The following is a 16,287-nucleotide window of genomic DNA, read 5'->3' as shown; positions in this document are numbered from 1 at the left end:
TTCTGCCTGGCAGGGCAAGCAACTGGCGTCTTGGGCTGGTTTGACGTCTGTGACATCGGACGATTCGCAACAATTTGTGTGTGTGTGTGTGTACTGATGGTGAATAAATTGAAAAATTAGCTGCAAATTAGCACTGCAATCGTCTTGTATCTGCAAGCTTCATTCCCTCTCGTGGTACTCAGGTACGGTTAGGTATAGTACCCACGATGCATCCCGGCCTCAGCCATCACCAGTGAGTGGCAAGCCTCCGCTGCTACCTACCGGTGTGGGCAGGGCCAAGTGGCTGTCCGCGAGACACTATTACCATTTAAACCTTACCTTCCAGCAGTCTTCCTTTCTCACATTCGATGACATCGTTTCTTTTTCCGGCCGTGTTGGCTGGACTCTGATCCGGAGACCGTTTCCCCAGGCTCTTGCTTCACATCTACGCACTGTTCGCCTGGCCAACTATGCCTATGCTGACTTTCTCAACAAGGCTCGCCCCCGTCGGCCTAGCTTTTCTGTCTCCGCCCTTCACAAAGAAAAAAGACAAAAGAGAATGATCAAAGATGCCCCCCATATGATAACCCAAACCCTGTCACAGACCCTAGGTCGCCCATGCGCCGTTATGGGCCGCCTGTCCCGAAAAGGCTTCATTCATCGCGTCTCCGAAAATGCCACAGTGTATGGATACGGACAATGAACCCCTTTTATTTGTTCACTTCTCACGCATTTTCTTTCAACTTTCCGCATCAAATGGTCTGGCAACACCGCTCACCGCTGCGATCCTTATCACCACCAGTTGAAACCCTGGCCGAGACACCGGCGCTATGGCTTTGCTTGCAACGTCCTTGTTTCACTCCTCCCCCACACTTTCCGCAGCCACCCGCCTTTCATCACTCTGCAAGTACCAGTAGCTTCCTGACGCTGCAGACAGGCATACTTCGAGTAAACCCATCTCTTTCAGCTAAACAATGTCTCTTTGTGGTCTTTGCGGCTCTAAATCGGCCAACCGCAACGCGCAGCAGGCCGGGGCCCGTCTCCTCGTGTCTGAGAGCCCCCTGCATCAGGCTGGGCAGCCCCAGACCAGCCCTGTTCGGCGCGTTACTGGTACTGGTACGGCAAATGCGACGGCTAAAACGCGACGGTGCTATTTCACGCCGCTCTCCATGATCGGATCAAACATAATTTGATATTATAGTTTGCATACATATTCATGTATGCACAAGGACCAACGATGTGATAACACATCTCGAATATGACTTCGGCCCCAGAAAATCACCCGTATGACCGTGTCGAGTATAGTCTCAAAACTACATGATTCATACTTCAGACGTATCTTCGCTGCTGAATGTAACATGCTACCGCATTCAACCAATTGGAGTCAAGTTGTTGAAACCGTATCTCCCATCACCCAGTGCTGATTATGACCCGAGCTTCCCCCAACTTCCTTTAATCGACGGCGCCCATCAGTCACCAAAGCAGTTCCTTACCACCCTCCATGACAAACTTGCCCCCAAACTCCTCCGCTCTGTCCACAATATCCAGCACATCCGATGCGCTCTCTTTCGGGCTCAGCGTCGGCCCATGGCCCTCCGGCAGACCCCACGACTTAGCCGCCATGTCCCCCATCTCTGTCTTGACCCAGCCCGGGTGCACCGCGACGCCGACCACTTTCCTCCCCTCCTCTCCCGCCTCATCTCCGCCAAATTGCATGTGGACTGCCCTCGCGATCCAGTTCGCCGCCGCCTTGCTCGGCCCGTAAGCGCCGCCGACCATGGGCTCCATCATCCCGATCGAGCCTACCGACGAGCTCACCAACACATACCGGCCCTTTCCTGGTCTCCCCTGATCCGCCCTTCCTTGCGTCATCAGATGCCACAGTCCCTGAAGCGTCACCAGCGGCCCAATCGTGTTGACCTCGTAGAGCGCCCTCATCTGCGTGGCCGTCGTCGCCAAAACGTTCTCCATGGCCATGGTGTGGCCAGCATTCGCGATCAGCACATCCACATGCTTGATGCCGTGCTCCGCCAGAGTCGGTCCAAATTTTCTCACAATGTCTTCGGCCTCTAGAGAGGCAGAGTAGTCGACTAGAACGCTAACGAGCTTGCTTCCCACGCCAGGCACCACGTTGGCCGTGCCGTCGAGGAGCTGGGCTTTTCCGTCGTTGGAACGCACGGTGCCGACAACAATCGTCTGCGGCCGCGCGAGCAGACTTTGCACCAAGCAGAGGCCAATGCCGCGATTCACACCGGTTACGACATAAACTGTGCTTGATTCGGCCATGATCAAACGTGCGAAATCCGTAAGTTCGGGCTCGAGAAGGCGAAGATTGGGCGATCAAGTCTCGCTTTGTCAGTGACCATGGCCATTGTGAAAGCAGACGATCCAGAAGCTGAGGCTTACCTTTGATTTTGAAACAGATTGGAGAATGGCCACTATGTTTGGTGCAAGTGTAAGTGGGAGAGTGCGCGTGTAAGTCATAAGTGACTGGGAGGGGGCGACTCATGTGGGTAAGCTGGTCCTCGCGCTCCGGCCATTCCCCAATAAGGGCTGGTAAGCCAGCCGGACGGACTACCAACATCTACACCCCGATTAAGGAATTTGGGCAGAAAAAAAACCCCAGTAATTTATTATGAAATAGGGCAAGTGATTAACAGTCAATAATCGAAGCAAGACCTTTCAATCTGCCGAGACGATTCACCCATCCCCCATTACGCCAAAGGAATAAAAACAAACAAAGCTAGAGCCGCCGTAATTACTGCATAATTTAGGTCCTTCACATATTCGTCATATCTGGCCGCATGCCGCTATTGCTTTGCTATGTCGGCAGCAACTTCTTCTGCATGATCGAAGAAACCAGGCCTTACGCTATCCCACTGCGCTGGATCGCTAGGATGCAGAGATTCGGCGCCTTGGCCGTGCAAGGCCCATCTAGTCAGCTTGACAGGACCGCCGACGTGAAACATGAAGGCCATTGTGCCTTTGCAAATTTTGGTCGGCTCAAGCTCTCGTTCGGTGGCAGCTTGCCAAGTTTCATACGTCTCGCCGTGGGGCATATAAGCCGCCTCGTAGCTGAGGCCACCTGGCGCGAGTACGTGACTGCTGCCTCCATACTCGCCAAAGACGAGGCCCATGATTTCGGTACTCATGTTGCGGTGATAGTAGGGAGGGCGAAACGTGCCTTCGGCGGTAATCCATTTCTCGGTGAAGATTAAGAACTCACTCAAAGGAGTGTCTTTCTTGTTCGATTTGACGGTAAGGACAGTGTATAATGTTGGATCAGCTTGGTCCTTTGTCGAGTTTACCAAGTTGACGAACTCGTTGAGATTGTATTTGATGGGGACGTGATTTCCGTGCCATGCGACAACGTCAAACGGAGTGTGCTTTTGCTCGCACTTATGTAGAGAACCGTCAAGTTTGTGTATGATTGTCCAAGGATTTTCGTCAATATCGTAGCGAGCTAGAGGAGCGCAAAAGTTTCGTTCCATAGACATGCCGTTGGGTCCGATAACGCCGCGCTCGGGAAGATCGTGGCGGGCAGCGAAAACCTCGTGAATGTAGCCACGCGAAGGGCCATCAGGCAGCTTGATACTGAATCGCATCCCACTGGGCATAAGGAAGACCTCTCCTGGACGAACCATGAGTGGGCCTAGCTCAGTGTGTACATCCAGGCGACCTTGCTGAGGAAGAATGAGCATCTCTCCGTCGTTGTTGCAAAACGCTTGTCTGTCCATGTCGGCATTTGCCGAGTATGTGTGGATAGCGAGGCCTTCCTCAAGACTGGCGTCTCCTTTGCCGCCGATGGTGCGAATGCCTTGGACAAAATTGATTGACTTGGTGCCGCCGGTCGCATCAGGAACAGGGAAAGGATCCCAGGCTTGCTGAGCGGCACATGACTCAACTTTGGGGTTGGGGGAGAGGAAAGAGGACTCAATCTTGGTTGGATGGAAAACGAGGTTAGTTTCAAGCGCATGTATCGTGTATAGACGGAACCTCTTACATGTTCATTGATACTGGGATCGAGGCGTACGGGGCCATGTGCTACCGAGGGACGAATTCGGTACAACCAGACGTGACGAACATCGGTGCGCTTGGAATTGACAGCAGATCCATTCAGCTGCTCTGAGTAGAGGCCATACTTGACTCGCTGAGGTGTATTTTGTGACCAGGAAATGACACCCGGTAGTGCCTCGCTGATGAAACGATTACCAAATCCAGTCGTATATGAATATGGATCATCAGCTGCCGGTGGCTTGGTGTATTCTGCTTTGGCCGTGGCCGTCGGGGGGAGCTGGCTTAGATCGGCCATGATGATGGGTGGCAGCTACAAACGGGAAAGCTTGATTGGTGGTGGAGAGCAAGGGTGTGTATGTTTTGCACGACAAAAAAATGCGAATCAAATCTCGAGATGAAGATCTGATGAATTATCTGAGATCACGGGCATGATCAAAAGCACAGAAGAAAGAGAGAGAAGTAGGTCATGGCAAATTATTTATCAACTACGGGAAAGCTTCGCGTTGTGCTACCACCCCACTGCCATCTGGGCAGGCAAAAAACTGCAGCTAACTAGGTAGCCTCCCAGCTTTGTAGGCAGGCAGGCAGGTAACTAACTTGACTAGTGGGAACAGAGGCTTCTTGGGTTAGCACGGCAAGTGTCGGTACTTGCGCAAGGAGAGGTGAGTGCGTTGGCTAGTCAGGTACCTCGTATGGTACTTGACAGCGATTAAAAAGGCGAGACGGTACGAGAAGTACCCTAGCATAATTTAGAGGCAGCCAAAGCACTTGGTCGCTGATGGAATGGGGCGGAGATCGGCCACCTCACCTCAGCCCTGGCGGCGCCGAGCTGCTTTTCTTTTTTGGCGTCGTTGGGACGATGCCGCGCATGATTCACCGGCAAGAAAGAACTCACGTCGACGGTGGGAAGTTGGGTCTGGTGATGGCATCACTATGGGTAGCCGGCAGGCACAAAAAGTCAATTCCGCGTCAAAATTGGCTTCTTGTCCTGCGTGCTCCAGGCAGGGCTTTTGATGCTCATTGTGTGTGACCTGCACTACCTAGGTACAGGCTGGAGGCTGAAAAAAGGACAGCCATGCCAGTAGGTAGTTGCCCGCCGCGGCGCTGCCATCACCCCGCCAGTGGTCCCTGTAACCCCGCCACAGCCCCGCCACAGCGGGCGCAGCATCTACCAGTCCCAGTCGCTCGAGCCCAACCAAGACGCTCTGCCAGTCAGTAGGTAACCTTGAATAAGCAAAATTGACCGACAGCCTGCCGCCGCAGACATCTCTACCTACCTAGCTACCTGCCACCCGTTTGCATTACACGCACATTTTGGACAGACCATTCCCACCACCGACTCAAAAACTCCTTCCAAATTTTACTTGACTAATTTGGCAGCATTTCCTTTTCGCTGTGACGCGTCAGATGTCACTGATGCCCAGGTCACACTGCGCCGGGAAGTACAGACAGACGAGCTGCCCACCCTCGCTTTCTGCGAATGTTAGTGGGGGAATGGCGCTGGCCGGGGCCTCTCTTTCATCTCTGCGTTGGCCTGCGGAAACAGGGGCGCGCCCGTTCCCGATCATCGTCTCGTCATGTTGCGGCCGAGTAGTCAGCACTCTCTTTTGCTTCGTGTTGTTCCCGTGCCCTGGAGCCTCTGGCCCGGACCCTCCCGTCGTCTAACCGGCTCCTTTTACCATACCGAAGAGTCTGCCGGTTCTCGCGATACCGAAACGCCGAATGCCATGACTGTAAACACGATGGAACCGACGGCGTGGAGCACCGCATGCTACCCATCTCTCTTCCCTTCGCGACTCGCCTCTTGCATCTGCATCTTGATGGGGCCAAAGCTGATTGCCTGTAAAAGGACAAGGTATCAGCCACAGACAGTCCGGCAGGCAAATCGGAACATGGGTCCGCCCAAGTCGGACACACCAGACCAAACAGACCACGAGACGACTGCACCCCATTGTCTCTTCATGTACATGCTTGAACGAAGATAACCAAAGACTAGGCCTGGCATCACATCACTCACAACGCTTCCAATCGGGATGCAGCTTCTGTTTTCTGGTGCCCGCGCCGGCCAACCACGACAGCTACCGAGAGGCATGACTACGGCGCGCTCGCTTCACTCGCAACCTGGCCATAATTAATCGTGGCAAACTGAGAGCTTGAACAAGACCTGCCAAGCGTACGCTATTACCTTGGTGCATCTCTAGTCTGCCGACAGCCATGGCGCCCCATGGAACCCCACGGAGATAGGTGCTTCCTACTTTGTACAAGGGACGGAGCCCATCCGATGGCAGCAACTACTAACTGAATAAGGGCAACAGCCAGCACCGCCGACATATCAGAGCAGACAACGACGACAGGATACAAAGCCAAAATTTATAGTTTCGTATCTGGCCGACAGACAGCCTGAGTGGCCCAGTGTAGCCTGTAGCCTTATCACGGCATTCTGTCCCACGATTTATTACCAGGGCAATGTGTGCGAAATCTGCACATGCACCATCGAACTAAATGATGCTGTGCCAGCGGCATCCGATACCATGCTACCAACCCGTCTGAAGAAAATAGTCATGCGAAGCTCTTGACGCAACCTCAAGCATGCCACTGTTTCCTTACAGTTTATTCTCGCCTCTGCACAATGAGATATACATGCTCTCTCTAATAATAAACGCTGCTTGTACCTGGCCGCGTACCCGACTTCAACCACCAGTACGCTATTGCCCTAATTAGCCTGTAATATCCCAGAGCTCCTGTCCCGCCCGTTTGTTTCTCCCAGCATGCGCCTGTTCTTCAGGAGAAGCAGCCCCACATACCGGCACTGTCGAGGAGACTTGCGCTCGCATCAAGAGGCTTCCTCCACTTCCGCTCTACTCCTCATCTAACAGAACGAGACTCCGACTCAGCCGCACCAAGAAGGCTCCATCACCTGGCTCAGCCTTTATTGCTAGCTCCAGTCAGTGGCTGCGCCGTAACCCGCCCGCACACCCTCTTCCCACCCATCGCTCCGGCCGCCACGATCTGCCGTTGGGTCTGGTCTCCCCTACAGCTCCACCAGCACGTTTCGTTCAACCGCATCACCCCGTCCACCAGGGATTGCTACGGATCCTGCTTGCTGGGAAGAATCTTGGCGTCTTCTGCCTGAACAATCGGCTAGACCATCGCACCACGCATCGCGTCGGTGCTCGTCGCCAAGCCCAGGCCCCATCGGCAAGCTGCCGGCTGGTGACATCCCATCCGGCAACACCGCAGCAAGATGGGTGTCACAGACTGGACTGCCCGGTCCTCAGGCCTCACACTCATTGCCGCGCTACTGGTATTTTTCGCCTTCAAATTCGCCATTCATCGACGCCGTACCAGCGGCCTGCCGCTACCTCCTGGGCCACCCGGGGAACCTATTCTTGGCCACCTGCGCATTGTGCCTTCTCACAGCCCAGAGTACACTTACATGAAATGGTCTCATGAATATGGCTCCGACATGCTTTCCGTCAATATACTCGGCCAGCCGGTCATTATTCTCAACTCGGTGAAAGCTGCTGTTGACCTGCTGGATAAGCGAGGTCTCAACTACTCGGACCGTCCGCGCTTTGTGCTCTTCGAGGTCATGGGATGGGGCAAGACACTGACGTTTTTGCGTTGGGGCTCTGATTTCCGGGTGCATCGGCGCATTTTACAAAAAAGTCTTTCAAATAGTAGCATTGTGCAATACAGACCCTTGCAAGAGCGAGAAACAGCCATCATGCTCAAGGGCTTGGCAGCCAACCCTGCAGAATGGGACAATGTCATTCGTCGTCTGGCTACTGCCATAGTTCTCGGCATCGGCTTTGGTATCACCGTGGACAGCGACAAAGACCCGTTTATTCAAGTGGCTGCAGATGCCAGCTATGCATTGGGGCACGGGGGTGCCCCGGCAGGCACGCCAGTTGATTTTTTCCCTGTTCTCCGATACATGCCCCGGTGGTTACACGATCGGTCGCTCAAGTTTGCCAACGATTGGTCTTGGGCCATCCGTGTTCTACACGATAAGCCATTCGATGCAGCCGTGTCCGCCCAGCAGCGGAAGGATTCCATCGTCCAGGCCATGCTGGACCAGCGGCAGGCACAGATTGACAAGGGAGAGGTGCCGCAGCTGGGATTAGACGATGTGAAAGGCGCGGCTGGTGCCGTATTTGCCGCTGGACAAGACACAACATGGGCAACCATCATGGTCTTTGTCATCAACATGATTCTCCATCCAGAGATTCAAATCAAGGCACAGCAGGCCCTGGATCAAGTTGTCGGACGCAGCAGGATGCCAAACTTTAACGATAGGCAGAATCCTGACCTACGATATATTGAGTATGTGCTGCAAGAGACGCTCCGGTGGTGCCCCGTCTCGCCTATCGGCATTCCCCATCGATCCATCCAAGACGACGTGTACAATGGCTATTTTATCCCTGCTGGCTCCTTCATCTATGCCAATGCGCGTGCCATGACTCATGATCCCGATACATACCTAGACCCCGACGAGTTTGACCCAGACAGGTACACACCCGTGGAAGAAGGCGGTAGGGGGGAGCCGCTTCCCAGCGGCCACTTTGGCTTTGGCCGACGAGTTTGTGTCGGGCAGCATCTTGCCAAGTCGAGCGTATGGATTGTGATTGCTGCTATTCTGAGCACATTGGACATTAAAAAGCCGCTTGATGACGACGGAAATGAAGTTACGCCCGAGGTGGAATTAACTGATGGACTCACCAGCCAACCCGATGGCTTCGACGCCAGGTTTATACCACGAGACGACGTAAGCCTCGATCTAATTCGTGGGATTGAGGTATAAGTCACGAGGTCTTTCCACTTGTATATAGGAATGCATAAAAAACATGCTCTAGTTGTACTTTTAGCTCGCCGGAAGAATTGCTACGCGTTTGCTTCGTCACTTTCGTGTTTTTGCATTGGCGAGAGTCTAGACAATGATGTCACATATGACCAGACAAGTTGCATTGCTTTGTGTTTTAGTTGCACAAATATATTATTTTCGCTCTACTTCAAATTGATACGGCTTTTATGTTCACGTTGAGTGCAGTGTGTACAGAGAAACCTTTTGACTGCGATTGGAAAGCAGAGAAACAGCCAAACGCCATAGAGGGCCCTATTCTGCGGATGCGGATGCCTTCTTGAGAGAAGATTGTTGGCTTGCGAGACGGCAATTGATCAAGAGTCAAGCTCTACGAGGACTAGGGACCGAGATACATAGCATTTCACCTAAGCGGACCAGAATAGGGGGATATTGTCATCATTCATACGTGGCCAAAACATTCGGAGCTGCGGAAACTACGCTATTGGGATGATGGAGGGGAGTGAGCTTGGGGCGTTGCCGGTGGCATCAAGTCTACAGGCAGGCCGGATTGAGTCTCGTAGTTGAGCCTCAACGCGGGCTTCACGGGGGGCATCTCACCCGTTCATGGCCGCATTCGCCCATGGGCGCCTGCGATAATCTGTCCGCCTTGGGGAGTTTTCCATTGTCGCGAGATAGCTTTCAGGTACAGGCACGCGGGACTGTGCAATTTGTCACGGCGGCGCGTCTACCGAGAGGCATCGTCAAGTACAGGACATGGCCTCGCGCATCAGTGGCTTGGCGTTGACAGAGGATGTTTGTTTGTGCTGAAGCGAAGTCTTCTGTCTGGTGTTTTCGAGCCCCTCGTGGCAAGGGGAGAACCAGGCCACGAGTCGAGTACATTATTATTATTATTGTATTTGGCTCGGAGGCTTTTCCGTTGAGCTTATATTTTTCGTGCAAAAGTGATGCTGCCGACATTCGTCCGAGTGCCCCGCGTTGGCATTACGTCAATCAGGTATCGCATTGTGAAATGTTGCTCGTTGCCCTCTCGCCACAATTCGACACGTTGAACTTAATTGCCTTTCCACTTGAAGTCGAAATCATCCTCTCTGCCTCTTTGGATCAAATCATTATATTCTGCCAGTGTCGTCAAGCTGTCCTGGTGCTCCGTCGGAGGGCAGCCGTCTTTTTGCCATTGTGGAGACTCGAGCTTCCCATTAGTTTGGCAATGCTGCGATGAGACTGGTCCATGGAGGCGATTTGAAAGCAAGCTGGCCCTCGTAACTCCGCCTCGGTAACGGCTAGCCCCAAGGCTCCGTCTCCGTTGGCTGGGTAGTACAGCTCGATGCAGCAAGTTAGCTAGTCGGGAGGCACGGGAGGCAGCTGCTGGTGCTGGGCGGTATTGCTTGGAAGTCTTTTGCCCCTCATCTGGCGACGGAGCAGCAGCTTTTCCAGCGCCGTCAGCGGTCTTGTTTGGCCGAGCGTTTGCCGTCCGCCGCCAATGATAGCCGCCGCCCACTGCAGGCAGACAGCTTTATTAAGCTCTGCGTCTCCCCCTCTTCCCCTCCCCCTCCATTGCATCATCACCTCATCCACCTCGAATCATCACCAACTAAAACAAAACAAAATCATCCAAAATGGTCAAAGCAGGTAAGAATCAATTGGAAAATACAGCGCCGCATCGCAGCCTGCACGTTCCCAGATGATGCAAGTGGCAGAAACGATGGAGGGGCAGGGCTGCTCGTTTATAGGTGCTGGTGGTGGCGGGCGGGTGCGCGTGAGCGAGCTGGTTTGCGCGGGTTTTTAGCCCGCCCTGTCACATTACGGTTCATCGATACCCTGATGGATTGCGGTCAGCAACGCTTTCGATCAAGGGCCCTGATGGCACAGATCTGCTTTGTCTCTACGGCTGAACCCGCTGCCCAAATATTACCCGAATAAGAAAAGCATAGCCCAAATGCTAACCTTGCCGTCTCTCCGCCTTAGTCTCTGTCCTCCGTGGTGACGCCAAGGTCGCCGGCACCGTCACCTTCGAGCAGGAGTCCGAGTCGGCTCCCACCACCATCACCTGGGACATTTCCGGCAACGACCCCAACGCTGAGCGCGGCTTCCACATCCACACTTTTGGTGACAACACCAACGGCTGCACCTCGGCCGGCCCTCACTTCAACCCCCACGGCAAGACCCACGGTGCTCCCTCGGACGCCGCCCGCCACGTTGGTGATCTCGGCAACATCAAGACGGACGGCCAGGGCAACGCCAAGGGCTCTGTCCAGGACAGCCACGTCAAGCTGATTGGCCCCCACAGCGTCATTGGCGTATGTTGCACCTTTTATGAAGTATGACCTATGACAATCTTTGCTAATATGCATCCAGCGCACCGTCGTTGTCCACGCCGGCACCGATGACCTCGGCAAGGGTGGCAACGAGGAGTCTCTCAAGACTGGCAACGCTGGTCCCCGTCCCGCCTGCGGTAAGACTTGACCATGTTGAAAAATGCTTTGAAATACATACTAATTGTCTCCCAGGTGTTATTGGCGTTGCCAACTAAGACACGCAGCTTGAAAGCCGAAAATAGGAGATGAAAAGTTAACCTCAGTACCCTACAAAGTTGGAGAGCAGGGCCAAGGTTCCCACCCAACCTTATGTAGCCTGGCAGATAGTTTCATCTAACAAGAACTTTCAAACTATGACTGGTTGCAGTGATGGCGGCGATACTTCTATTACCCTTTTCTTCGTCTCGCCTCATTCATATGTCCATGCCTCTATATAACTCGTCCAATATGAGCTCGTCACCTGTTTCCCAAACACCAAACTTCTCGGAAACCGCCAAGACACATCACCACGAGGCTATTGATCCTCAACTTAAAGCAACCCATGGCGCCAGAGTCCGGCCGGATGCCATTTCACCCGGTCTTGGCAGCCCGGCCTCGCAACCTTGCATTCCACTCCCGACGGCCAAAGAATATTCTTTTTTGCCCGTCGGCGAGATTTTTTGAGCTTCTTGCTATGCACGAGACGAAACGCCTTATCAGAACCCAGCCTGTCTCGCGATCGACAAGGACCAGGCACTCTTCTGCGGGCAGCAGCAGCGTGGGGCTCAGCGCGGACTCACTTGGTCCCGCGTCAGACCACGGTTTTACGCGACGTCGACAACGACCATGACCATGCCCACCATTCACCGTGCAAAGCCTCATAAAAATATAGAGGTAAAGCAACGCAAAGACTGTGTTCCAGTCCAATGAGGTGAATGCGTTAATTTTTTGCTCAAGACAAGCTGAAGAGGAACTTCCTCACCTCAATGTTTGAGCTGTTTCATCTTGTTGTGACACTCCCGCAACCTTGTCTCAGGATCTTCCCGTTTTTGCAAGGCTGCCAATCATAAACAGCCCTGCCTGCTCAAGACCATTAGACCGGTAATCAGGTTCACTTTCAAAAAGTTCCACGCCTCAGGGTCCCCCACACACCCAAAAGGATCGGCTATTGAGGTTACATGCTTACCGATGACCACCACCATGGATTACTGGTAAGCATAGGTGCAGCAGCCTCTTCGATAAATTGGCCCAGTACAACTTTTGTTCAGCCCACGTTTCAATCACGGGTCTCTCCGAGGTTTCACGCTTTCGAGTCATCCGCAAACAACAAAAGCACCATGGCCGTTCTATGCAGTGATTGGATGTGAAACCCATCGCCTTCTGCTTCTCTTTGGCTCCTTTCTTCTTTGAGCTAGGCGTGACCACCACTTCTAAGTGTCAGGGTCCCAGGGTCGACATCAGTCTGTTGCGAGAGAATGAGCGCAATGCTCAGTTCGCCCACTGTGTAGCCCCCAAACCGGGCCTTGATAGCAAGCAATTGCTGCTATGTAACAGTACATATCTAATCCTCGTCTGAAAGTGATATATATGTACAATCAAATCCCATATCCGTGCTTGTGCTTCTTTAGACAGCGGAGGCAATGACTGTTACAGGTTAACAGAACAAACACAACTTATAACTTCGAACCTCAAAGTTTTGATATTACCGTCATCATGAGACACAGCTGGCAGCATCTGTCACTCCTCTTGGCTAGTGAAGCCGTCATTGCGCAGCGCGTCCTGCAGGGCAGCGTGCAGCACTTCCAGAGTGACCAGGCTGGTCCGTGGCAGCCTCTACTCGCCCTGGGTTACGGCTCGCCGCCCCAAGAAATTACTTGCATCTTCGACTCGGGATCCTCCGATACCATCATCCCGCTGGCGGGATCCGACCTGTGCAAGGTCAAGAATCAGCAATGCACGGCGCCGGCGCCCGAAGTCCGCGGCCAGTTTGACCCCAAGAAGGCATCTGACGTCAAGGAAGTCAAGAGCCAGACGTTTAACGCCTCTTTTTCCGGCGGCGATGAGTTTGACGGCAACTTCATCAAGACGACCGTGACCGTAGGTGACAAGGGCGAGGTCCCTGACGCCCAGGTGGCGCTGGCGTCTGGCGGCCAGCCCGCGGGTGACTTTCCGCAGTTTTCCATTTGCGGTACAGGTCCTCGCGAGAACGAGGCGACGGAGAAGAAATACGACAACTTGCCGGAGACCATGGCAAAGACGGGCGCTATCAAGGCCAATGTCCACAGTGCCGTCATGAACCCCACGCGTGAGTGATCCCATACCTCCTTTGACTGTATAGTCTGAAACAGCTTCACTGACGTAATAGCGCACAGCCTTTGGCAACGGCAGCGTATTCTTCGGAGGTATCGACCGGTCCAAGTTTGAGGGCGAGCTGCAGAAGGTGGAGATTGACCCCGACAACGAGGGCAAGATTCGCGACTTTGTCGTCAAGATGACCTCTTTGAGGATGGACATGAGCGGCGGCGACCAAGGCGTGAAGCCTAATAAAACCCAGCAGCGCGAGCGCATGCGTCTTAAGCGCTCGATCAGCCGCCGTACGACCGCGCGCAGGGTCGGCGTCAAGGCAAAAGGAAGCTATGGCGGCAGCGTTTTGAAGACGGAAAGCGTGGAAAACGATGATGACCAATCTGTAAATGTGCTGAACAACGGCAAAAACGATGGCCAAAACAATGACCAAGGCGGCTGCACCTGCAACAACCAGGGCAAAAACGACAACGGTGGTAATGACGATGAGAATCACAATGGAAATGGCGATGGAAACAACAACCAGGGTAAAAAAAACCAGGACAACAAGAAGGGCAAAGGCAATGGCAACGGCAATGGCAACGGCAATGGCAACGGCAACGGCAATGGCAATGGCAATGGCAATGGCAATGGCAATGGCAACGACAATGGCAACGGCAATGACAACAAAAATGGCAACAAAAATGGCAATGGGAACAAGAATAACAACGACAACGGTAATAAGAAGGACAAGGGCAAAAAGAATGGTGGCAACAAGGATGACGGTAACAAAAACGGCGGCAACTCTACCTCTGGCAACCTCATCGATCTGGGCCTCAAGGAAGCCGAGACCTTCACCCTCTTCGACACGGGCGGCGTCGCCCTGACGCTCCCCGCCGGCGTCCTGAAGAACATGGCCAAGGCTCTCGACACCGACTTCAACCAAGAGTCCGGAGAGCTGGGCCCTGTCGAGTGCGGCAAGCTCAACGCGGGCAACAAGATCGTCATGGGGTTCAACGACGACAGCGTCCAGATGACGCTGGGCCTCGACAAGATCCGTCTCTCCGAGGAGCTGACGGCGCCGGAGCTCACAAAAGCCGGCATGTGCCAGGTCGGTGCCTTTGCGGGCGACCCAAACGAAAACCTCAACAGCATGGGCTTCGTCTTCTTCACCGACGTGTACACCGTTTTCGACCTGGAGAGCAACAGCCTCTGGTTCGCGCAGGCCAAGGGCGATCCTGGCGCGCCGGCCGGGCAGCTTGAGGAGTTTCCTCCCAAAGCATAAGATGGCGAAATGCGCGTCAATGCGTTTGATGAACGGCCAAACGTTGCAAAGTAATATAAAAAGTACACATCGAAATCATAAAAAAAAGAAAAAGAAAAAAGAGAAGAACAATAAAAAAGACTGTATCAATTTGTAAAAGCTTCAAGTACCAGGAGTTTGCGCTGTGCCCCGAGACTTCGACCCACAGATGCATGACGGGAAAGTTGGGGGTTTGGTTGGTACAACGTACAGTACAAGCCAGCCCAAACCCACCTTTCATTGGTATTAAAGCCCAAGAGTAGCTATTAACTCTTTGAAATCCACAGCAAAGCGCTTAAAGGAAGTAGAGACGAGAATAGACGGCGCCAGGGAGTATCACAGGGGCGGGGCGGCGTTCGTTCCACGTCGAACCACATACGCTTTTGTTTTAAACCCTGGCCATGCGTGTTAGCCACGACCCGCCAAACTGGTCTAGCCAACAAAGTCGTACTATTTTATGGGAGATAAGCAGTATTCCTTTTAAATGGATTTTCATTTTCTACATCCTTGCCGGAGTCTACGGCTGGCCGCAGCTCCCTGCAGTCTCAGGCGCCATCTCACGACCGACCAGTTCCAAATTCCAGGAGATCCAGAAGAATAGGGGTAGTGTTTACGAATGGTTTTTTACCTGGAAATCGTCTAAAGTTTGACGTCGCTTCCGGATCCCGCTGTCCCTACGACACCAGAACTAGATACTGGCATGTCCCCATTCATCGTGCGTGGTCCTCATCTCAACGCGGCTGCGACGGCCTCCCTCGTACAGCAATGTCCGTCGCCGCCATGAGTCGTCTATCGCATCATTCTCTTTTGTAGTTTCTTGTAGTCGAGCTCTCGTCTTGTCTCGCAAGGCTTTGAGCTTTCCTTATACTTGATCAGAGAGGCTTCATGGGCAGCGATGGCGTAGTAGAGCGTCCTTGTCTGAAACCCCATTTGCAGCATTAATATACCGTAAGTTATGGAGTAAGTATCATCTTTAAAAGCAGCGTAGAATGTTGGGTGACTCAAGATGACAGACCCAAGAGTCTGTATGGAGTCAAGCTTGCGGAGTATTTGGGACACCAAGTGCAGTGGCAGGCAGCTGAGAGTTCTTGACGCCATTTTTAAGAGAATGCGACAAACCCGACGAGGGAATATATGTCGGGCTTGCTCTTGTAGGGACGGTTGAGACCATGACGAAGGAAAAAGACGGTATCATTGTGCTGAGGGCGGTTCCAAGTTCTCTCTAACACTCCTGCACCATCCATAGACCTGCCAGAATCGCTGGGGCGTTGTGGCTTGGATCTGTCCGCTGCGCCTCACTAAGAAGTACGGCCGCTGTGGCTGATGGTGTAACCCCACCTTGATGAGGTACCCTGAGCCCCGGCACGGTCTGACGGCCCGCTGAAGGACCTGGTTGGTTGCGAGGACGAAACAGCAAATAGGAAAGCTGACTCGTGGAAGAGAAATTGCGCTCAAATGAGCTCTGCCTACAGATGCTTTTTGACCCGTTACTGTGCCGCAAATATGTATAATAAGTATAGAATAGCGCGGAGCTGCAGTGCACTTGCAAAGTAGCGAGCGGCCACCTTGCCTCACCACAGCCAGGC

General features: G+C 53.3%; 5 protein-coding genes across 5 annotated transcripts; 3 read left to right on the top strand and 2 right to left on the bottom strand.

Moving 5' to 3' along the window:
• Positions 1–1,452: 1,452 nt before the first annotated feature.
• On the bottom strand, positions 1,453–2,265 carry LMH87_002196 (uncharacterized protein; the record flags this gene model as incomplete). The annotated part of the gene is made up of 1 exon (XM_056193609.1): positions 1,453–2,265. The coding sequence occupies one exon, from the start codon at positions 2,263–2,265 to the stop codon at positions 1,453–1,455; it is 813 nt and encodes a 270-aa protein (XP_056050629.1).
• A 524-nt stretch (positions 2,266–2,789) lies between these two features.
• On the bottom strand, positions 2,790–4,291 carry LMH87_002195 (uncharacterized protein; the record flags this gene model as incomplete). The annotated part of the gene is made up of 2 exons (XM_056193608.1): positions 2,790–3,917; positions 3,983–4,291. The coding sequence occupies 2 exons, from the start codon at positions 4,289–4,291 to the stop codon at positions 2,790–2,792; spliced, it is 1,437 nt and encodes a 478-aa protein (XP_056050628.1).
• Positions 4,292–7,240: 2,949 nt separating this feature from the next.
• Positions 7,241–8,800, top strand: LMH87_002194 (uncharacterized protein; the record flags this gene model as incomplete). The annotated part of the gene is made up of 1 exon (XM_056193607.1): positions 7,241–8,800. One exon carries the CDS (start codon positions 7,241–7,243, stop codon positions 8,798–8,800), a length of 1,560 nt encoding a protein of 519 aa, XP_056050627.1.
• Positions 8,801–10,437: 1,637 nt separating this feature from the next.
• LMH87_002193 (uncharacterized protein) lies at positions 10,438–11,351 on the top strand (the record flags this gene model as incomplete). Its single annotated transcript, XM_056193606.1, has 4 exons — positions 10,438–10,450; positions 10,787–11,118; positions 11,177–11,273; positions 11,329–11,351. The coding sequence occupies 4 exons, from the start codon at positions 10,438–10,440 to the stop codon at positions 11,349–11,351; spliced, it is 465 nt and encodes a 154-aa protein (XP_056050626.1).
• Positions 11,352–12,828: 1,477 nt separating this feature from the next.
• On the top strand, positions 12,829–14,683 carry LMH87_002192 (uncharacterized protein; the record flags this gene model as incomplete). The annotated part of the gene is made up of 2 exons (XM_056193603.1): positions 12,829–13,420; positions 13,488–14,683. The coding sequence occupies 2 exons, from the start codon at positions 12,829–12,831 to the stop codon at positions 14,681–14,683; spliced, it is 1,788 nt and encodes a 595-aa protein (XP_056050625.1).
• Positions 14,684–16,287: the final 1,604 nt, after the last annotated feature.

This window comes from Akanthomyces muscarius, chromosome 3 (genome assembly GCF_028009165.1).
Source record: "Akanthomyces muscarius strain Ve6 chromosome 3, whole genome shotgun sequence".
Classification (NCBI taxonomy): Eukaryota; Fungi; Ascomycota; class Sordariomycetes; order Hypocreales; family Cordycipitaceae; genus Akanthomyces; species Akanthomyces muscarius.
This window is presented reverse-complemented; position numbering and strand designations above follow the sequence as displayed.